The sequence below is a fragment of the Gopherus flavomarginatus genome, chromosome 2 (assembly GCF_025201925.1).
Source record: "Gopherus flavomarginatus isolate rGopFla2 chromosome 2, rGopFla2.mat.asm, whole genome shotgun sequence".
NCBI lineage: Eukaryota > Metazoa > Chordata > Testudines > Testudinidae > Gopherus > Gopherus flavomarginatus.
In genome coordinates, this window is record NC_066618.1 from 209,002,919 (window position 1) to 209,025,752 (window position 22,834).

General features: G+C 38.4%; 1 protein-coding gene across 3 annotated transcripts in view; it reads right to left on the bottom strand.

The window, feature by feature from the left end:
- Positions 1-6,554: 6,554 nt before the first annotated feature.
- RAB31 (RAB31, member RAS oncogene family) overlaps positions 6,555-22,834 on the bottom strand; it is a 103,977-nt gene continuing 87,697 nt past the window's right edge. For all 3 annotated transcript variants that reach the window (XM_050942203.1, XM_050942202.1, XM_050942204.1), the window contains exons 6-7: positions 18,914-19,023; positions 6,555-10,714 (exon numbers count right to left, since the gene is read on the bottom strand). In XM_050942203.1, the coding sequence (XP_050798160.1) occupies positions 10,617-10,714; positions 18,914-19,023 (208 nt within the window). In that variant the 3' untranslated portion in view covers positions 6,555-10,616. The remainder of the gene's footprint in view (positions 10,715-18,913; positions 19,024-22,834) is intronic.

The following is a 22,834-nucleotide window of genomic DNA, read 5'->3' on the forward strand; positions in this document are numbered from 1 at the left end:
GATATCAGAACAAACTGAATTGAAATGACAGTCCAGCTATGATATCATGAATCTTGTTTTAGTGTACAATTGTGAAAGTGTACTTGTGTTTTACAACTTGAAGAGTGTAAGTAGCAACTAACAAAGGACATACTTAATGACATGCCAGAGATATCTATCAAACCCCTATCTACGCAACAATATAAAAGAAATACTGTTACTTCTTTTGCCATGCTTACCACATAATGTTTGATGACTTTCTAAGACTGTGGAACATAAACTTTTGAGCTCCCTAATACTGTGATCCCAGCAATTACAGACCAGTAAGTTTAATGTCAGTACCAGGCAAATTAGTTGAAACAATAGTAAAGAATAAAATTGTCAGACACATAGAAGAACATAAATTGTTGGGCAAAAGTCAACATGGTTTCTGTAAAGGGAAATCATGTTTTACTAATCTATTAGAGTTCTTTGAAGGGGTCAATAAACATGTGGACAAGGGGGATCCAGGGGACATAGTATACTTAGATTTCCAGAAAGCCTTTGACAAGGTCCCTAACCAAAGGCTCTTATGTAAATTAAGTTGTCATGGGATAAGAGGGAAGATCCTTTCATGGATTGAGAACTGGATTGAGATTAAAAGACAGGGAACAAAGGGTAGGAATAAATGGTAAATTTTCAGAATGGAGAGGGGTAACTAGTGGTGTTCCGCAAGGGTCAGTCCCAGGACCAATCCTATTCAATTTATTCATAAATGATCTGGAGAAAGGGGTAAACAGTGAGGTGGCAAAGTTTGCAGATGATACTAAACTAGTCAAGATAGTTAAGACCAAAGTAGACTATGAAGAACTTTAAAAAGATCTCACAAAACTAAGTGATTGGGCAACAAAATGGCAAATGAAATTTAATGTGGATAAATGTAAAGTAATGCACATTGGAAAAAATAACCCCACCTATACATACAATATGATGGGGGCTAATTTAGCTACAACTAATCAGGAAAGAGATCTTGGATTCATCATGGATAGTTCTCTGAAGACGTCCACGCAGTGTGCAGAGGCGGTCAAAAAAGGAAACAGGATGTTAGGAATCATTAAAAAAGAGAGAATAAGACTGAGAATATCTTATTGCCCATATATAAATCCATGTTACACCCACCTCTTGAACAGATGTGGTCTCCTCATCTCAAAAAAGATATACCGGCATTAGAAAAGGTTCAGAGAAGGGCAACTAAAATGATTAGGGGTTTGGAACAGGTCCCATATGTGGAGATTAAAGAGGCTAGGGCTTTTCAGCTTGGAAAAGAGGAGACTAAGGGGGATATGATAGAGGTATATAAAATCATGAGTGGTGTGGAGAAAGCGAATAAGGAAAAGTTATTTACTTGTTCCCATAATATAAGAACTAGGGGCCACCAAATGAAATTAATGGGCAACAGGTTTAAAACAAATAAAAGGGAGTTCTTCTTCAAACAGTGCACAGTCAACCTGTGGAACTCCTTGCCTGAAGAGGTTGTGAAGGCTAGGACTGTAACAGGGTTTAAAAGAGAACTAGATAAATTCATGGAGGTTAAGTCCATTAATGGCTATTAGCCAGGAAGGGTAAGGAATGGTGTCCCTAGCCTCTGTTTGTCAGCGGGTGGTGATGGACGGCAGGAGAGAGATCACTTGATCATTACCTGTTAGGTTCACTCCCTCTGGGATACCTGGCATTGGTCACTTTCGGTAGACAGGGTACTGGGCTGGATGGACCTTTGGTATGACCCAGTATGGCTGTTCTTATGTTCTGTCTGTTTCCCCCCATAGAAAATAAAAGATGCCCCCAAAGAAGCCTTCAGGAGCCCAGTATAGAAAGCACTATTTAATACTGGTCCACCAATATTGGTGCACAGTTCAATTTCTTGATGTTACTACACTTCAGTTATTCTTAAAATTAAAAAGTTTCTATAAGGTTAGAGGAAATTTTTTTTGTTATTTGCTTATATATGGCATGAATAAATACAGATTTACAGATCCTAGTGTGCAAATTTATAGTCTTATTTGACAGGGATAAATCATGCATGCAAATTGTGCATCAAAGTCATGAAATGGGCTACAAATGCAATAAAAAAGAAGGTATTCAAACATTTATCAAATGGAGGGGAGGCATCAAAGATTCTCCTCTCCTGGGGGGTCAGTTGGTTCTAGGGCTGGCCCTGCCTTGGACAGAGTTGAGAATCAGGGCCAAAGGAGTTGTGCCATACCTCCAGGTATCCTAGCACTGCTCTGAACACCTCTGGATCTGCCCCCTTAGACTTACTAGTAACTGGATCAGTTTCTGGGCAAAATAGTCATGGTAATAAACATTTTGATAAAAATGTGCCTGTTTTAAATGTTCTAAAAGTTCCATAAATGGCAAAATTTGGGAGAATTTAAAAAAAAGTGACATTTTCTTATAGCACCTTTTCTATTATGTGAATGTTTGTGAAATCAAAAAAGCCACTTTTGCGTAAATAATGCTTTTCACTTACTTAGCACTTTTACGGCCAGGATTTAATTATGCCTCACAGTATCATGTAGGAGGTGAGAAGATCTCCAGTGTAATGCAGGTTGAATTTGGAAATCTTTGCTTCCTGAAATGGCCTAAATAAGTGTTTCCTCTTGTGTGCTCTGGCAAGGCTTTACACAAAAGTAAGTCATCTCCAACAAAGCTATCAGAAACAGACCACACTAACTCTAGAGCCTGTGAAGCACCAATGACATTAGCTGACTCATCAAGCTGATTTGCTAAGTACAGTAGTCACTTTTGCTGAGTTTAGAAAGCCATTGGCCCTCAGATATCCTCATCCGTATCTCTGACATGATGTGAAATAATGTCAGTTGACAAAGGTTCTGTTTCCAGTCTGGTAGCTGCTTCAGGCCCTATAATATTTTTAAACCATGCCCATCACACATGGAAGGATGCAATTTTCTGCAGTGGCATGCACTTTTCAGTGATCTGTGCTTCAAATAGATACCAGATAAATGCATGAAGGACATACATGCTGACACTGATAGATTCAAGTCTTTTTGATTTTGCAAAGCATCTGATATCCCCTAATAAAAAAAAAATCCTCCAGTTTATTTTTCAGTGATGGCCATTTCATTACTTTTAAGCCTTTATACCCTCAGTAGCCCGCACTTCAGAATACACTACATGCTGTGGTTTCAAATCAGTCAGTGCAAATCCATCTGGCACATATCTGTCAGGTTTGTATCCATTTGTTTTTTTTTAATCATTTCAACTTTGGATTTCCTTCTCTTTTTTTGCCCCAAATTTTACATTTTGCACAACACTCCTGCATTCCCTCCACATCCCCCGCTCCAAGGGACTGCCACACACAGCACAGGAAGCCTTCTATAGCATCACCATTTTTTTCTTCTTCGGAAGGTCAACACTTTGCAAATGCAAGGGTTTTCTTTTAGCAAGTGACTCTTCCAGTTTTGTCCTGCTTCCATGCAAAGCATTCTCTCTCCAGGAATTCCACCAAAAAAAATCAAAACTTTGGCATTTTGAAACAAAATATTTCTCAAGCATTATTAATAAAAAACACTCAGCAGGTTATGTCCTGCTGATGTTAGGAAATTAATATGTCTGCTGGGAGCCCTGTTTCTGGACTCAAACAAAACTGGATCATTTTGAGTTCACTTATCCACCTCACTGGGAAACCTTAAAATTCCTTTTTATATTCAAAATGGTCACAAAACCCTGTCATCTTCCTTTATGAAATGTCTCGTACACTACTGAGGAATTTTTGCCGCAGATAGACTTAGTATGTTTTAAGTTTCAAAGACTCCAACGCAGGAAGATGTGTTGGTTTAGATGCCTACATAACATCCACATTTCCACCTTCAGAGAGGAAGTGACCTCTCAGAACAATCACAGCAGCAGCAAAACCTAGGAGGCTAATGGAGTCTCTAAAAGGAATGTTGCAGGAACATATTGCACATTGCAAAGAATATCTAGCACAATAGAAATTAAGCCTTTACTGTGGAAGGTATGTCTTTCTTGGGGTTTACAGCAAATCCTTAGCATTCATTTAACGTTTTTTGTGGTACATATTTACATTGTAAATTAATGATGAATGTTGGCAAGGATTACATTTGTGATATTCAGAAATAATTCTAGGCTTGCTGATGACTTGATTTCTACAGAGCTAGCAGACTGGGAAAGGATTTCGAAATGCACCGTGTCACCCATGTTGCAATCATTGCTCTTTCACTCAGATACCCAATGAAATACCCAATGTGTGTTTGTCAGCAAAATACTTACACTTTGAAGATCACAAGTGTAGACTTTTAATTGTACAAGTTGTTTCAACCTAAATTTCACCATATTTAAAACACCAAAGCAGGAATTTTGACATAAACTCATTCATTCATTAATTTTCAGAGACAAAAATTACTAAAAGCAAAAAGTTATGCGATTCCAATCCTACCCCAAAAAATCAACTTGCTTGGACAAGCAGAATATGCCCATTTTCCCCAACGCTGAACATTTAGGCATCAAAGTTGTAACTTAGCTCTGCCAATGAAGTCTGCCACAAACTCCCACAAATGGGAGGGAATCAAGGACCTCCCACAAAAATGTCCCCCTCTTAGTATGTAATAAATCCTGTGTGCCAGGAGTGCTGTATTTGAAGAGAAGAAAAAGAGTGTGGAAGTGGGGAGTCTACTAATTTATTTTCCCATTTAAACAAATCATTTCACCATAACCAAGGGGGCAATACCACTAGGCAAATCTTACAACTAAGTGCACTTCACCGGAAACATAATTGTTCCCTATAATATACAACAGAGTATACTAATAGTATAGCACAGTGTTTGGCGTGTGTTGTTGGAAATGAGCAGTGGGGCACAGACCTTTTAGGGTAGCTGGTGTATCCTTGCTGAGAAAACTAGTCTGGTACTTCTCAAAAAAACCCCACATCCTTCTCTAAATCACCTTTATGAGCCTCGGGGAGAAAAGTAATCCCTGGCCAGAGGCATGTTAGCAATATTCAGAGAAGGAAAATCCCTCAAAGGCTGCCAGATCACCTCTTTTTAATTTGGCAGCAGTAAGTGACCAAGGAGCTTCCACAAATCCCTCCAGCATCTCACCCTACTGGTCTACACTTGGACATTGTGTTAGACATGATGTTAAACACAATTTAGCATTAAAGGAAGACTAGGGCTGCTGTGTTTAAAATCTTGTCTGCTGGTTATGGTAATCCGTTATAATTACTCTTTATTACCAAAGAACAAAAATACACCCATGTTCTATCACTGTTGTTATAATGTATTAGTGTTCATAAAATGAGTGATTCCGAGTACTGGCTGAAACACACAGTACTGACCAGGCACAGTTTGGAAAGGTACAGAGCCAACGTACTGAGCCAAACTGTGTGGCAGATTTGCAGAATCAAGAGTAGAAATATGAACACTTCTGCAATATGAAAAATATTTAATATGGAGAGAACATTTGAATTCAGCTTTTCAGCATAAAAAAACTAGTATATTGACAACTGTATATCCTTTTTGACTCTCACACTCTTTGTTGCCTGCCCACTAATAACATGGTTTCCGGTAAAGAATTTAATTTTTGTAGTGAAAGACAACGTCCAAATAAGGAATCAAGTCATCACTGGTCCAGAAGTTTAATAAATTTACCTAAACAAAAGCAGATCTTAGTAATGATCAAGAACACTGCTATGCGCAAATGTATCTATTATTAAAACTGAGTCCTTAAGAACTCACCTGCATTAATTATTAGAGGCATTTATACAACTACTTTTAGCCATTTTACCCTTCGACTAATGTTTTAATGCTTTGAAGAAGATTACATAGTTAAGGAGAAAATAAACATAGCCAAGGAGAAAACAATGCCTGATGCTGAGCTTAAGGTTTGCCTTTCAGGGGTATGCACATTTCACAACCTGGTGGTAGCCTCAACACTTTAAAGGATAGGAATGAGGGGGTGGAAGTCTGAAGCAAACACAGAGTATCATCAGACTAATTGTTCTGATCTCTTACGAGGTCATAACTATGAGCAGAATGACACTCTTTGCAAAAGGAGATAGAAGCTGTATTACTTTTGAAGCACGAAATGTTAACAATTTGCTTCAAACACATAGGGGATAAAATCTGTAGTGTTCAAATGGAAATATGGGGTTTTTTTAAGTTAGTAAACTTCACAAACAAGTGTAGGATCCCAGATCATCAAAGTCCTAGAATACAGGACTGTAATAATCTAAAGTACTACCGGTACATGCATCCAAAACTGCCTAACCAGAATTAGCTAAAACATCCTGTCTAGAATGCAACGAACCTTATGTAAAATCTATGATATATTTATGTATTGATGGATGGTTTGACTGTAGGGGTGTGCAGTGTCACTTCTGTTGCTCCAAAGTCCTGGTAAAGAACAGGGAGGGAGAGTTAAGCAGTGCATGGACTTTGTGATAGCCCTCTGCACAAATGCCACAAAGAGACATGAGCGCTTTATCATGTTGTTCTGGAGATCTGTGACTTTTTTTTTTTTTTTTGTTCTATTGAACCCAGAGATGTTTCAAAATCAGAAGTATTTAAAATATTTATTAGTATTAATCACTGAAGGTTAAATAAAAACAGAACTACTTTTTAGGCAAAAATCTTATTAGATATTATACAATTAATGTGTAAACAGAAGATAAAGTATTAACAGATTGCAGCATCCCATACATGCAGCGAGTGGGTCCAGCCCTGTCAAAGCCCTTATATAAACAAACAGAGTGATAGTACTTAGCACACAACTTTACACTGACATTTGGTCACTGGATCTGGTTTAAATAATTAAGGGTAGGATAGTAACATATATAATCAAGGTCTGATTATGAATCAGAGTGCTTTCATGTACAAGCTATCTAGTCATGATAATTACCATGTACACTGGAGAGCAACATAAAATCAGGAAATAATGACTGGTAGTTTTTGTTATTAAATAATGCAGACCTATGTTACGATGCAACACTTCAAACTGACCTGTTGTACCATGAATAAAAATAATCACCTAATTAATCTCATTTTTGAGGGTGTGACTTTTACACCTACTGGTGCCAGTTAATGGATCATGATTGGTTCTCCAGATTTCCTTGTCCTGTGTGGCAAATTTATATTCAGTAATATGCCACTTAATGCTTTAAAATGGCAAGTCAACAATGTACCTACATATATCTCCCTCTTATTGCTACCTTCTATCTTCAACCTTAAATTCAGAAAGGTGAAATGATCACTAATGAAATAATTCATACTTACAGAATACAATATGCCGTATATGTGAACCAGATATAGCAGTGAAAGAAGTACTATGTGTCACTATAACAAAATATAAAACTATATTTATATATCTACACATATACACAGCATATTTGGAAACTATTCCTTAATACAATTTTTCTAAAGTAACTAATTCATGACATACCAGAAAACATGCCACCTGCAACCGGATGGTCACAGTCTTGAGCTATGGTGCATACAAAAATTCCATATAACATATTCAAATTGCAGCTTATTCTTTAGCCCAGCTACTGGCTATTCTGCTGAAGCCAGTCTCTTGACAAGTCCAGTCTAGCTGGCTCACACAGAAGAGCTGCATTATCATTAGAGCAGATTAGTGATAGATTCAGATCTTACTATAGTAGCTTTTTTTTGTTTTTAAACCAGCCAGTTTTCTAAAAAACAGTTGGTAAGAATTATAATTGGTGTTGAGACTTATTCTTCTGAGTTAATTTTTGGTACTCTGTAATTTTTCCAAGTATTTAAAAAGAATGGCAACATTTCACAACCAAAAAGGCAACCACTAATAGCTAACATGATTTATCAAACACATACGCTCCTAAACCAAGCCATAACCTCATTCCAAAATACAGAATAGAGCAACATTTCAAGACTCAAAAAACACTGGCTGTGAGGAATAATAGTTGGAGGCTACTCTTGCATCTAAAAAACCATAGGCACACTGTATATTGCAGTGACCTGTTATTCTCTCATCTCTGTCTTCAAACTGAAACTGACCACAGCCCAAATTCTGAAACAGTATTCATTCAAAAGTTTTATTGACTTAAGAGTTTTGACTGAATAAAAACAGAATAAGGACTTCAAGATCTGGCTCCCTGAAATGTAAAAATATCTAATGAAAACCTCCTATAATTTTGCAAGTCTATATCAACCAGAAAGTTGTCTCTACAATTTCTAATTTCAAACTATTTAACATAAGAAGACTCAGATCTGTTTCTGATCCACATATAACTCAATGCTAGCTGTGAAAGCTGGTTACGCACTTTAATACAAAATCTATATCACACAGATTGGCATCGTTTGCCAGTTCTTATTTAAATATGACATTACAAGGCAACTGCAGAATTACCTGAAGTTTACAGCCATCTCGAACAGATTTTAACAGGTTTGAGATGTCATGTGAAAATAAAGTTGGCCACATTTAGGTTTATGAAAACAAGCTAAAAATCAGTTTTATGCATGACTAATATAGCACAAAACCAATAAACATTTTATTAAAAAATGAACACTTGTAAATAGCCTTGCCATCTTTCCCTAACATGTAGCTAGCTGTAGCTTCTGCCTTTTTATGCTTAGTAAGCAGAGCTGCCTGTAGCATGATGAACGTTAGTCCCTTAAGTAATATTAATTTGTGTTGTTAATCAGTTCAGTATTTCTTTAGCCCAGTAAATAAGTTAGCGCTACGATGACTAAGGGCCTGATCCAAGTCCCACTGAAGTCAATGGAAAGATTCCCATTGACTTCAATCAGGTTTGGATCAAACCCTAAATATTCAAGACTGTCCTACTACCACGTTAACTCAGTAGCAGAGCCAAGCTTTAAGCAGTGGTGGAGCTAGGGAGTCACTAGTGGTGCTACTTTCATATTATTCCCGTTGGCTTTAAAAGGTGGCACACATACACCTAAAAGCTACTTTGGGGTAGCAGTCACTCACCCTCCCCCAGACTATCTCTGCCACTGCATCGACTCACAACAAAACAGTAAGAATCTGTTTTTCTTTTTAAGTATGTAGGTCCAGCTACATCCTGCTGGTAAATGATATATATTCTCTCTCCTTAGTTGGAAATAATTTTTCTCCTGTGTTTACTTTTCAAATAACTCCTCCACTGTTGTATAACAAATGTGCTAAAAGGTCAAATGTTTCTAGCAAGCAAAAATGTATCATGTTGTAGGATGAATTTGGCTTTTGATTTCATAATTTAAATGTCTTACTCTGCTTTAGCTCATCATTAAATTTAGTGGAGAAGAGAAAAAAATAATTTACCTAGTCTATCAATCACAGAACAAAAACATTACAGATGGAACATACCAACAGTTTTAGGTCACCTAGTCCATAATTCCAAATACTGGACTTTTTTCTGCACTGTGTTTTCTCATGCTTTGTTCAATCTAGTTTTAAATGTCTCAAGCAATGAGTGTTCCATACCACTTCCAAACCATCTGAGACAATTCCACAATTGAACACACTGCACTTTTATAAAAATCTACATAATTTCTTTTCTTAATTTCATGCCCATGACCTCAGATTATACCGTACTCCCTTATACCACTTTAGCAGCAGGTGGCAGGATTCATCCATTGACAGAACCCTGGAGGGAGACAAGAATGGATTTCTGCTGACTCATTGTGGCAGGTGTGACTCCATCTTGGAAATGAGGGAGGTAGGATGTCTCTTTGGGCAGAGGACATGGTGGCCTAGGGCAGTGAAGTATCTGCAGGAAATCACAGCAACAGACAGGCTTAGGTTGGTGTTTGCATTTTGTTGCAATTTGTTATTAATAAGACCTAAGTCCTGGAAAGTGAGTACATTTTGACTAAATGTAGTGGGTGGGGTATAGACTCTTTCTGGACCAGAATGGGAGCTCCATCCGCTTACAACCACCCTAAACAATTCCTCTTCCTCCGTGGCAATTTCATCCTTCAGGTACATGCAGATAGAGGAAAGTATGTCTCTCAGTCGACATTTCGCCTGGCTATCCATCACATGTTGGGCCAAATTCTGTCCTGATTCACAACTTGTAAAAACTGGGCTCTCTCTCTCTCATGTTGGATCCATTTTTCCAGTTCCTGACTTCAATCCATTTCTTGATGATGGTTGATCAAATCATCTGACAAAACTACAGCTCTAGAAAAGTCACAGAAAAGGAACCTGGCTAAAAGCAAAGGCAGAGAAGTATGCAGCCCAAAGTTCAGGTTTTAAATTGTATGCACTCTATTGCTTAAGATTAATTTAAAACACATTGAGTCCACTCTGATGTAAGAGGAGAGACTTTACAGCAAATCTAAAGTTTCTATGTAAAAAGCCATTTTATTTAAAAAAAAATTAACAGTCATTGGTTTAAACAGAGAATTGGAGTAATTTGACTCAGGAATTTTGGCAGGACTCTAGGGAGGATTTTCCATCTAGGTTTTGCAAAATCCTTTCTGCTTATGATCCTTGCATTTTTATTGGCACACAGTATTGAAATTATTGCTTTCAAGGCAAGGTGCCATGCCACTGAGGTTGTGAAGCCCTTTTGCTCAATGAATAAACAAATGGCATTTTATTGTATTTTTTTCAAGTAAATCAAAACAGGCCATTTTGGGTCAGCAGCACCGTCTAGTGGTCTGTGTAGTCTGCTTTCCAAGTTTGATTGATCCATTGTTGCCATTTTCATGAGAGTCCAAGGGTGGAATTTGTCGACCTGAAATATATAAAGAAAATACTGAATTCAATATTCTGCTGTAGCAAAACATACAGATATATTAGTAAAGAATTACTTAATTTGCACTAAAACTATGTAAGTCAGATATGAATGTGAAACAACTGTTTTCCATGTAGCTTGTACTTTGTTTCTCTAGTTTATATCTTGCTAAGTAAAAGGCTTTGTCCCATTTTTTAAAATATATACTGATTGTCAGCTGGTGACATTTAGATCATAAGAACAGCCACACTGGGTCAGACCAAAGGTCCATCTAGCCCAGTATCCTGTCTTCTGATAGTGGCCAATGCCAGATGCCCCAAAGGGAATGAACAGAACAGGTAATCATCAAGTGATCCATTCTGTCGCCCATTCCTAGCTTCTGGCAAACAGAGGCTAGGGACACCATCCCTGCCCATCCTAGCTAATGACCATTGATGGTCCTATCTTCCATGAATTTATCTAGTTCTTTTTTCAACCCTGTTATAGTTTTGGCCTTCTCTGGAAAGGAGTTCCACAGGTTGACTGTGGGTTGTGTGAAAAAATACTTGCTTTTGTTTGTTTTAAACCTGCTGTCTGTTAATTTCACTTGGTGGCCCCTAGTTCTTGTGGTATGAGGAGTAAATAACACTTCCTTATTTACTTTCTTCACCCGTCATGATTTTATAGACCTCTATCATATCCCCTCTTAGTCATCTCTTTTCCAAGCTGAAAAGTCTTTTAAATCTCTCCTCAAACTGCAGCCATTCCATACCCCTAATCATTTTTGTTGCCCTTTTCTGAACCTTTTCCAAGTCTAATATATCTTTTCTGAGATGGGGCGACCATATCTGCACACAGTATTCAAGGTGTGGGCGTATCATGCATTTATACAGAGGCAAGCGTCCGTAATAGTGAAATTGTTATATATTTACTTCAATGAGGAAAGATATTTTATTAATAACTTGTAAGACTATTAAAAGGCACAGGTTCTGTTATCTCTCCTACTTGAACACAAATGGTCCTAGTTAATCAAGAGTTTAAATCATCTCTGTTTTCAGTGCATACATTTATTGTATCCCAGAGCTCTCCAAAGCACAAAAGCATTGTAAACAAGCAAACATGAACCATAAATGGAAAGGCAAAACAAAACCATTCTTTTAACTGCATCCCTCCCTCTGTTTCTTGGTCCCCTCAGCTCCCCAGCAGATGGGTTTGCTTGTCTAATAAGCTCAGGCTCCTGATTCTTATTTAAATTTATCTGAATTTAACAACAACAAAAGTTTCAGCCTTAACTGGAGCAAGGGCCTGCTGCTTTAGGTCTCTCCCTGTATGCCTCTTCAATTCAGCTATGACTTCTGTTTCATCGACCAGCTACATATGGGTGACACAGAATATGCCTATTAAATATGTTGCAACTAACAAGCCTGGTCATTCAATGCAGGCATATCAGGAGTGACTCGTGTGAAAACTAGGGTCTAGAATTAGGGATAGTAAGAACCTGCTGGCTCTCATGTTAGCAGGTAAGAATGTTACATGAATGAGTTTGGTCACTGTATGGTGGCACTGAGGATTGGATTCCAGGTGTTATAAAAAGAAGAACTTAATATTTGAAAAAGGCTTCCCAAGAGGGTGGTGATGACGACTTTTTGGAAACATGGAGAAAAACTACTGCACTGAGTTCATGATGTTTCTGAAGTATTTGAGCTTGGTTCCAGTTGACCCTGGAGTCCTGCCAGGTTTTCTGGGAGCCTAACACAGTTAAGAAAGTTGGAATGTGTAAACTTAATTTCCATAATATATCATTAAGCAAATGGTTTCTCAATGTTTGAATCTTTGAACAAGAAGTTTGAAGAGGAGAGTGTAGATGTGCAAGTTTGTATAGAGACTGTTCAGAAATCCATTGTAAACGTTTTATTATGTTAGTTCTAACTATTTTTCAGCCCAAGCTTCACAGTACTAGTGAGTTTAAAACTTTGAGTATTCTGAACTATCACAACCAATAAGAAGCCATTGGAAGAGAATGTTGCAGGCTTCACCAAAATCAGCAATTACTTTGTCCTGTTCAGAATAGGACACAGTACTCCAAGCTGTGAATTGCCTTTATTTTATTATTGGTTTTTCATACCAATATAAAATACAATAACAACTGGAAATACAGGTGAGCCTGATCTTACGCTGGGGTTACGTTCCGCTGTCAGCGTGTAAAGCGAAAAACGCGTATAGTCAAAATTACATTGAGTGTAATGGCAGGCAGAATCTCCCGCACTACAAGAACACTATTTAAATTATTTTTCTCTCTCTCTCTCTTTTTTTTTGTTTTTGCCAACCGCGCAAAGCTGAATTCACGCATGTTAAATGTGCGTAAAATGAGACTCGCCTGTAATACAAAAAAGAAATTCTCTACACATGCTGCGATTGGTGCTGTCATAAATTAAAGTGCAATAAGAGTAATTTTATGAAGACAGTATGATGATGTTGTTGTTCTGTTAATTCAATAAAAGGCAACAAAGTTTCAAACTCCTTTTCAGTCTTATGGTTTTTATTTTTTTTGGTATGCCAGTTCTCATCATCATTATTGCCAAGATTTTGTTAAATCAAGATGATACTGTTGAACTAAATATTTTTAATCTTATCAAGAAACTTGTCTCTGCTCAAGGGACTCCTAGGATCTGACTGAGTTATCACGAGAAACAACGTTGAAGTCAATTGAGTTGCACTAGTGTAAAATTCAATATAATGAGATAGAATCAATCTCACAATGTGAGCAATAAACTGAGGTCAGTCTCTTCTAGTATTCAGGGTATGGAGGAACAGTGTTCATCTGAGAAAACATCTCTCCATTATAAAATAGACGAGCTGGAGACTATGATTAGAGTCTGAAATCTGTTTGGCTGACTTTAGAGAGAAAATAAGATATTTGGGCTCACAGCATTGTCTATTTCAGAACTCTTTAATTGGTGATCTCAGCAGAGGCAGTAACACATAAAGAATGTTTTAGAGAGCTAGCAAAACGATCCAGATGATTAGTAGGGGAAAGATGAGCCTTAGCTTCAAATCCAAGTCAGTGGTGACAAGTTTTAACTATATGAAAGATTTTTGGTGGTCTCCGTTCATTTCTTAATAGGCATAGTGTCCTTATCACAAAACCCCAGTTGGATCTAGTTGGCATACACTAAGCAGGATCAGCAGAGCAATCAAGAACTGAATTGGTTTACAGAATAAATTACTCTCCCATCTGTTTAGATTGCCCCTTCAGAAAAGGGGTCAAGCACATTACATGTGTTGGGAAGCCTAAATTGATGCCATCTATGCTACAGATGTTCTGTAGATAATGTTAAGAGAGCTATGTTCTGGACTATCAAGCTCGTCACTACTCTCATGGACAAATATATTCACTGAAACAGTTTTTTAAAATGATGAATTACCATCAAACCAAGACTGCCCTTCTTGGTAATTTCTGTTCACAATCAGAAGAGATGGAACTGTTCTTAAATGGAACTGTTCCTTAAACAGAAATATTAATCCAGACCACAGACATGGTCTCCTCTCCAGGTTTTGTAGAGAAGGATACATGTTACTATGATGTAACCAGTTGGCTGGAGCAAATAGATATAATGCTTTAGGAGTCCAGATGAAACGTACAGGTTCACAGAGAAGAAGAAATATAAATGCATTTGTCCAAGAACACATTGAGTTGGAACTGGAGAAATCTGAAACTTTTATGTGCTTCTACTAGAGTGATCCAATCAACCTTAGGTTTTCTGTAGTTCACATTACTGCCATTTCTAAGTGCTCCACTTTAAAAGTAGGTTATGTCATTTTAATTACTGGAATATTTGGTTTATCTTTGCTAGTGTTTAGAGGATTCTTTATATGTGGAGAAGCAGTACAGATAAAAAAGCTTTCACGCAAACAGCTTTATTTCACTTTTTATTTTATACACTCAAGCTGTTTTATAAACATGCACTTCCAGATACTGATGCATGAGTCTTGAGATCCTCAAGTGGGCATGGCTTGGTGCATGAAAAACTGAGGCAAACAAAGATAGTTCAAGAGCAGGAATGTTGACATAGTCAAGCCTCTGATGTGTAACTCCTCAGTTTGGCAAAGAGGGAGCATCAAATCAACTGTATTCCACTCTCAAGTGTGCTTGAATTGGGCTGGGACTGCCCAGAATGACAATCCAGGGCCTACTTTGATAGCATTCTGACTTCTACTCCTGAACTACAGACTAACAGGGTGAAGAGCCAGCATTCTGGGAGCCTAAGTTCAGAGGCTGTCCATGTGAGGGTGCAAGAAGCAAGAGTGGGGGGAATTAGGAGCTGAGAGGAGGGAAAGTGAAATGGTGCAGAAAAGAAAGAAACACAGTAGAACCTCAGAGTTACGAACACCTTGGGAATGGAGGCTGTTCGTAACTCTGAAATGTTTCTAACTCTGAACAAAACGTTATGGTTGTTTTTTCAAAAGTTTACATCAGAACATTGACTTAACACAGCTTTGAAACTTTACTATGCAGAAGAAAAATGCTGCTTTCCCTTTATTTTTGTAGTAGTTTACATTTAACACAGTACAGTATTGTGTGTGCTTATTTTTATTTATTTATTAAGGTCTTTTTTTGTCTCTGCTGCTGCCTGCTATGATTGCATACTTCCAGTTCCAAATGAGCTGTGTGGTTGGCTGGCCAGTTCCTAACTCTGAGGTTCTACTGTATAGGGCAGGGAGCAAGAGGGAGAGAACAAAGACTGGGGGACAGCAAAAGGGCCTGGGACACAGAGAAAGGGTCCCCTTTGGAGGGAGCAGCTGCATGAGTCAAATCAATTCCCTAAGATGCTCTGTAGACCTAATAAAGTTCTTTTTTGAATCTGATACTCAGTTGTAAACGGTATTACAATATCAGCACCAGTGTCATCTAAATAATAATACATGTAAGTTTTAAAAAATACTAAAACACAGAAATTTAAGAATGAGGCTGTCCAGAGAATTATCTACGGTTCTGCTCTTGCAAAATAAGCCCAGTAATTAGCTTCAAGTATAAATTCTTGGGTATTTGTAATAAGAGTATAGATTGTAACATGGGACTGTGCAAGACTGTCTGTGAAAGGCTGAAAGGTCCTTACAGTTCAATTTAAGGAAAAAAAGTTTACATCCTTGCAAAGACATGAGAACAACAGCTATTACTTCAGACAACCCATGTGTTAAATATAGGCCCTAAAATTACGGATTTTCATCACAGCCTTGGATATAAACTCTTACAGTTCTTTTATATAGAACAAAATACTAAATTTTTTTTGTTCTCACCTGTTCTGGTTCTTCCATTGTGGTCTACTGTGTTTCCTGCTCCTACTGTATTTTTGGAAATTCATAGGGTTTGGGTTTTTATTAAGTTATTGAACATTCCTCACTCCTGATTTGTGTGGCCTCTACTCTAGTTTTGTGTCTTTGTACATAGCTGATTTAGTTGACATAAATGTGTGCATGTTTTTTTGTGGGAGTTTTTATGGCTCAACTCTCTTGTTCCACTTTTACAGAAACACTATGGTTTGAACGGTTTGTTCTGTTTAATAATGCTTTTCAGTGAGTGATTTCCCCCACACATGATGCAGGAAAATGGACCGTGCACTGAAAATGTGCAGAGACAGACAGAATTCTCCCAGCCAGGCTGCAGAATAGATATGACACTGCTGTTGCATGTTACAGCTACATGACTGGTGTGCAGGACTCAAATGGGGCCAGAATGCTTTGGAAGGCTGTTCCAGCACTTTTAAATGGCATTGCAATACTTCTGATTGCACTTCCAACACTTTCTGACACTTCTTCTTTTAGGACTGGAGCACTGCCGCTGTGACCCACCTCAAATGGGAAGCTTAGAAGTTGAACCCCTGCGGTAGCAGGTACAATGACTAAAGTCATCTCCTTACACAGCAAGTCTGCACTAGAGCCAGGTACAAAGCACAGCTCCGTGAGCGGGAGTAAGGACCCCATGCATAGGTTCATTGTGTTCCCCCATTTAGCTGAAACACACAAGTTCAATAAGGACAACTATGGGAGGAAGGAGTGGGCAAAGAGAGGGGTCATAAAACGTGTGTCATGGCCAGATCCTGGGCAGCCAGACCTAGTAGTCAGAGCCAGGGCCCAAAGTCATGAGACAGGAGTTGACTAGGTAAGGATACCAAGAGATCAGAGGCAGAAGACAAACTGGAGATCAGAACCACAAGTCGGGTATAAGAGTCAGGCTAAGTCAGGATGCCAGACAGTCAGAGGCAGGAGCCACACTGGACACCAGGAACCACAAATCAGATGCCAGGAAATCAAGGCACAGGAGCAGGGTGGAGCCCAATTGTTCAAACAGCTTCCTGCTCCTGCTGCTGGCTTAAGTAGGGCCAGTGGACCAATCAGCCACGGTGGACCACCACCAATTGGACATCAGGGGCAGAACCTCACACTGGGGCTAGACTTCATGGGTCACAGGTAAGCCCTTATGAGCAGGCTGCCAGGTGGAGGGTTGGAGGTAGTTGTTCCCATGAACCCTGCAGGCTGGGTTTGAGATATGTAGGCCATGACAGTATGTGTTTTATCCAACAGTTTTAGCATGTTATTTATGGCAATTTACCATCTTTTGCTGTGTTCACATATATATGCGCTATCGATTCCACATCCAAATACTACAAACCTACAAACTTTCTCCTGTCTCTTTTCTGAGTTGTGGTAAGGTCACAAGTATGCCCACTGAGACAATCTTTCTATGCATCCAAAAGATTATCTAGGATATTTAATGCATATGCTTGGATAACTAGTGCATGTTCATTTCAGTTTAACTGATTTTCCATGTCAAATATAGCCATTATTAGCGGGTTGTCATTGCTACCCATTGCAGCATTACCTACCAAAGGGATAAACTAATTATTAATGATTAAGTTATGCAACATGGGTGAGTTTTTGTATTAGTACATTCAAACATACTGATAGGTTATATTGGACATTAGACAGTGAAGCAAACTAAACTGGGTAAGGGACTGGTTCTCCAAACCAGATGAATTACAAGATCTGTAACCTTCTGAAAGGTATAACAGGCAAAAAAAATCAATTAACATTTTCAGATACATCCTGTTCAAGTGAAATGATTGGTCAATAGCTTCTCAGGTAATGTGTAGCAGATGGTGTGATTTTCTAGGAGCAAAGAAACATTTCACACATCTATTTATCATATACTGAGTTTGTGAGAAAAAAGGAAGCAGTCATAAGGCAGTAGAGAGAGACAAGGTGGAGTGGAATATGCTTTATGTTCTGTTTTTATTCAGGAGATGATGACACTGGAATTCTTGGAATGAAAAATGAGTATGGGGGTTCCCCTTTCCTTTCCAGCAATGTTGATTTCTTCCCCTTTAACAATCCTGGGGAGAAAACTTGCGCTGGATCCCAATGAAAAGTGACTATTTCTACTTATCCTAGTCATCCAGGTATATGCCTCCACAAAAAAAACCCCAACAAAATGACAATTAGATCAACAGTTACCTGCCCTACAGCAGTTTATGCATGGAGGTATGATACAGGTTAGGATTTAGATACACTGAAAGAGCTATGTGGGAGATGCTTACACAGCACCTACCCAAGCTATGCCCTATTCCAGTCTACTCAAAGTTACTGTTAGTTGTGACGTATGGCCAGAAAGGGTTAAACATCCTGCAAAATAAATGACTCAAATTCAACCCTTAAAGACATGAGGAGATAACATTTGTGTTTTTGTGTATTTACATATATATGGGCAGTGGTCAACAATGTAATCAACAGTCCCTGTCTATGCTATTCTGATAATTCAAAGATCAAAATAACATCCTAGCATTTAAATGAAGTGTAAGCATGGGACATCTCTGTATTCATCTCTCTTTGAAATTGGAACAGGTGATTGTCTTATGTTAATTCGTATAGCTAAGTACTGGTGATAGACTGCCTGAGGATAAATTGCCTTATGTTAATCTTTGTGAATAGCTAACTAATAATGCTTAGGAAATAAGGGCCTATTGTTCCCCGAAGGACTCCAACTTGTCAAAGAAGACCTGAAACTGTATAAGAGATCTTTGGGTCCTGATCCTTTTAATCTCAGACCTGCTTAAGCTTCATCAGGTTAAGTTTGAGTCGCAAGATGAGATCCCAGTTAAGTTGGATGATCATTTTCAAAAGGACTCCAAACAACATCCACAAGAAACTTGTAAATGTACTTACTGATGCCTTGAAAGAGTTCCTCAATGTTAATAGCATTCTTTGCACTGGTTTCAACAACAATTGCACCTATAGATTCTGCATATTCTTTGGCATCCTTCATAGGTACCTCCCTAAAAAAAGTTTTTGAAAGCAAACAAATTAGTGTGTATTTATAAAAAAAAACAAATATACTCTGAAAGACATCTCAAGTCACATTGTTCCTAGTTTCAATTGAACAAGTTTGGATCTTCTAGTGCTGACATTCCCTGCTTCTCTAATGATAAATATTTAAGTCTCAGCCCTGCTTCCGCTGAAGTCCATGTGAATTTTGCCATGTAATTTAGTATGAGCAGACCCAAGATATAAAAGCATATTAAATCTTTTGCAAAATATTTCGCAACAAAGGGCTTGATTCCCTTATATGCAGTGATGTAGATTCAAAATCATAATCCTTTGTTTTCTTGCACATTTCTTTCTCTCAAAGAGCTATCCCCACTTTTCTTATATTCAGGTGGGATTATGAGCCAGCTGCCTGTCACAGAATAATCAACTTAACCTTTTCCCACCAAAACACAGCTAAAAGGATGGAGGTATTTCAGGCAAATAGTGCCGGCCTATTACAATCATATAGATTGCAGAAATTTAAAACTTCTCACAAAGCATTAAAAAAATCCTAAACACAGCCTAGAAAAAAATTATTTAAGATGTTTTGATTGTATAAAGAATACTTTTGGTGGTGGTAGAGGTTTCTATCTAGTTGTTCTTGTTCAAATATCATGATATCGATCTGGGTCGTTGATAAGGATTTTGGGGCCTGGTGCCAAGACCAAGTTTTGAAAACTAATAGACTTTAAGGTCAGAAGGGACCATCATGATCATCTAGTCTGACCTCCTGCACATGGCACACCACCAAACCTCACCCACCCACAGAAAAGAAATGATCTTTGATTGCTATCAACCTTTTTTCCCCCCACTTGACAAAGATGCATGAGAAGAGATGCATAAAACATTAGAAAAAGAGCATCCAGCTCTGGAGATTCAGCCCATAAACAACACTGTCCAAAGTGAACACAGAAACAGGATGGGTTTTGGCTATCATAAATGAAGTTGGATTGAAGGGATCACATGTTTAGCTGTTTATAAGTGGCAGGAGATTGTGGCTGATTCCAACAAAAACATGCAAGCCACTGACTCCAAACCACATTGGAAACAAGAATCTTAGGGCCAGATTCTCCAGTCCACAAAGGCTAGTTTGTGCCATATAAATGGTGCAAAGAGGCCTTAAAACAGCTGGTAACAGCTGGTTCCCCTTGTGTAGGGAACTCTCCACTTCTGGAAAGCTGGTGGATGCAGCTCTACCTTCTCCTATGCTAGCTCCCTCAGTCATGGTGTAAGGGGAGAGAGCATGGAGGAGAGGATGCTCCACTATGCTTGATTCTACACTGACATAAGGTCTGTCAGTTACTTCTTTCTACAATAATAAATTGGGTGTCAGTATTGGAATGACTTTACTTTGACCAAAATATGAGAGCTTGTTTCTCAAGCAATTTATTCTCAGCCAAGAGGTGAGTAAACATAAACTAATGGTATTAACAGTGAGAGAAAGAGCCAAGAAACGAGCAGAGACTTAGAAGGGAATTGAGAAGGCTTGGATTTAGAAGCCCTGGAGAGGGAATACCTGTTTTGAAAGATGTTGACGAAACTGTTTGCAGTTAAAAAACCCTCAGCGTATACAGTTTAAAGCTTCTACAAATATTTATTTAAATAGAAAATGTTTTGTATGGACAGCATAAATAAAGATCCTGAATGTAAAGCTTGGGATTTCCTGACCCTGCATTTGGAGTACTCCAGAGAACCAAAATTTCAGAAGGTATCTCAGTTTTTAGAGAGGAAGATTATGTCCTTTGGTCTCTATATTCCCCCAAGAATTTAACAGTGGTTTTGTCACTGGTGGGCAAAGTAGCTCATTTATTTAAATAACATTCTGATCTGAGCTCGTTCTGTGACTGATGGATAATAACCTGGACATAATCAGAGGGTAGAAATTCCAATATAAAATATTTTTAAAAAACAAACTCAATCTAAATTCTAAAGCCAATAACAAAATTGTAGAGATTTTAATAAAAATTTCCATTCACAAAAATGATATTCCCTGGGAGCCAGAGGGAGGGAATTTATTTCAGCTAAGTGTCAAGAACGGTTGATGGCCACGTAATAGTAATACAAAGAATAACCACATGTCTTCTGGATGTCTTGATTCTAGGTTGGCAGCTAGCACCTATATATTAGAGGTCTGTAAAAAAGAAACAAAACAAAACAAACTACCACCACAGGAGGGTAACATGGTCATTGCTAGAAGTACCAGAGGAAACTATATTAGCCCTTTGTTAGTGGAAGTCAAATCTGTTCCTCTATTTTTCCCCAGTCATTTCTCCCTTTATTAGCTCCTGTGGCAATGGAGACAGATCAGGACAAGTGGAACTTGGTTCAACCTGTCCTCTTTTGCCCCCATTCACATTTGCCATAACAATGTCAGATACTCTAGAGTCTAGCAGAACATTTCTAGCAAAGTAACTGGTAAAAATTCCATAAGGATAAACAGAGCTGCCAAGAGTCATGTAGAAATAGCAGATTGCTCGTGATGCCCTCATTAGTTACATTATATTTTTTAAATCCTCTTGTACAGAAGTATTTGTATTTTCTATTCAATGAAATTAATGTGATAAGTTGATACATATATTTCACCTTAAGCCATTTTCAATGAAGTAAACCTTAAGACTAAAACACCGAAGAATACACAGAACTGTATAAATTACATAGTCAATCAGATTTCTGGTAGCATGGTGACAATTTCATGTGTAAAATATATCTTGCTGTCTACCTGTCCTCAAAAGTCCTTTTATTATAACACCAGCAAAATAGTTCAGGAACATGCAAAGTGGGAGGAAAAAGTCATTGCCTGTAAGAAAAGACTCTCGAAACCTCTCCCATATTTGTGAACATCAGGAGAAAATATTGGTAGAGTTTGATGTTTCGTGCAAATATTAGACTACATGACCTTTAGTGAGACAAATGTGCATTGCACAAGTGTAAGGAGAATCGTCACCATGGAAGCTTCCCTCCTGAGGACTGGCATTCAATAGCTCATTGCCACATGTGTGGCACTAAGCTGATTCATATCACTAAGGGCTTGGCTACACTCAAAACTCCAAAGCACTCCTGCGGCAGCGCTTTGAAGTGCGAGTGTGATTGCAGTGCCAGTGCTGGGAGAGAGCTCTCCCAGCGCTGCAGGTACTCCACCTCCCCATGGGGTTTAGCTTGCAGCACTGGGAGCTGTGCTCCCAGCGCTGGGGCACTGTTTACACTGACGCTTTGTAGCGCTGTAACTTACTGCGCTCAGGGGTGTGTTTTTTTCACACCCCTGAGTGAGAAAGTTGCAGCACTGTAAAGCGCCAGTGTAGCCAAGGCCTAAAACATCATACGTTGTATTTTAACATACAGTAACACCTCGCTTAACGTTGTAGATATGTTCCTGAAAAATCCAACTTTAAGCGAAACGATATTAAGCTAATCCAATTTCCCCATAAGAATTAATGTAAATGGGGGAGTTAAGATTCCAGGGAAATATTTTTCACCAGACAAAAGACTATATTATATATACACACACACAGTATAAGTTTTAAACAAACAATTTAATACTGTACACAGCAATGATGATTGTGAAGCTTGGTTGAGGTGGTGAAGTTAGAGGGTGGAAGAGGGTAGGATATTTCCTAGAGTGCCTTGCTGCTAAATGATGAATTAGCACTCCAATGAGCCCTCAAGGGTTAATACATTGCTGTTAATGTAGCCTCACACTCTACACAGCAGCACAGCTGGAGGGAGGGGAGACAGCATGGCAGACAGAGACAGAGACACACACCCTGTGTGTATGTGTGTGTT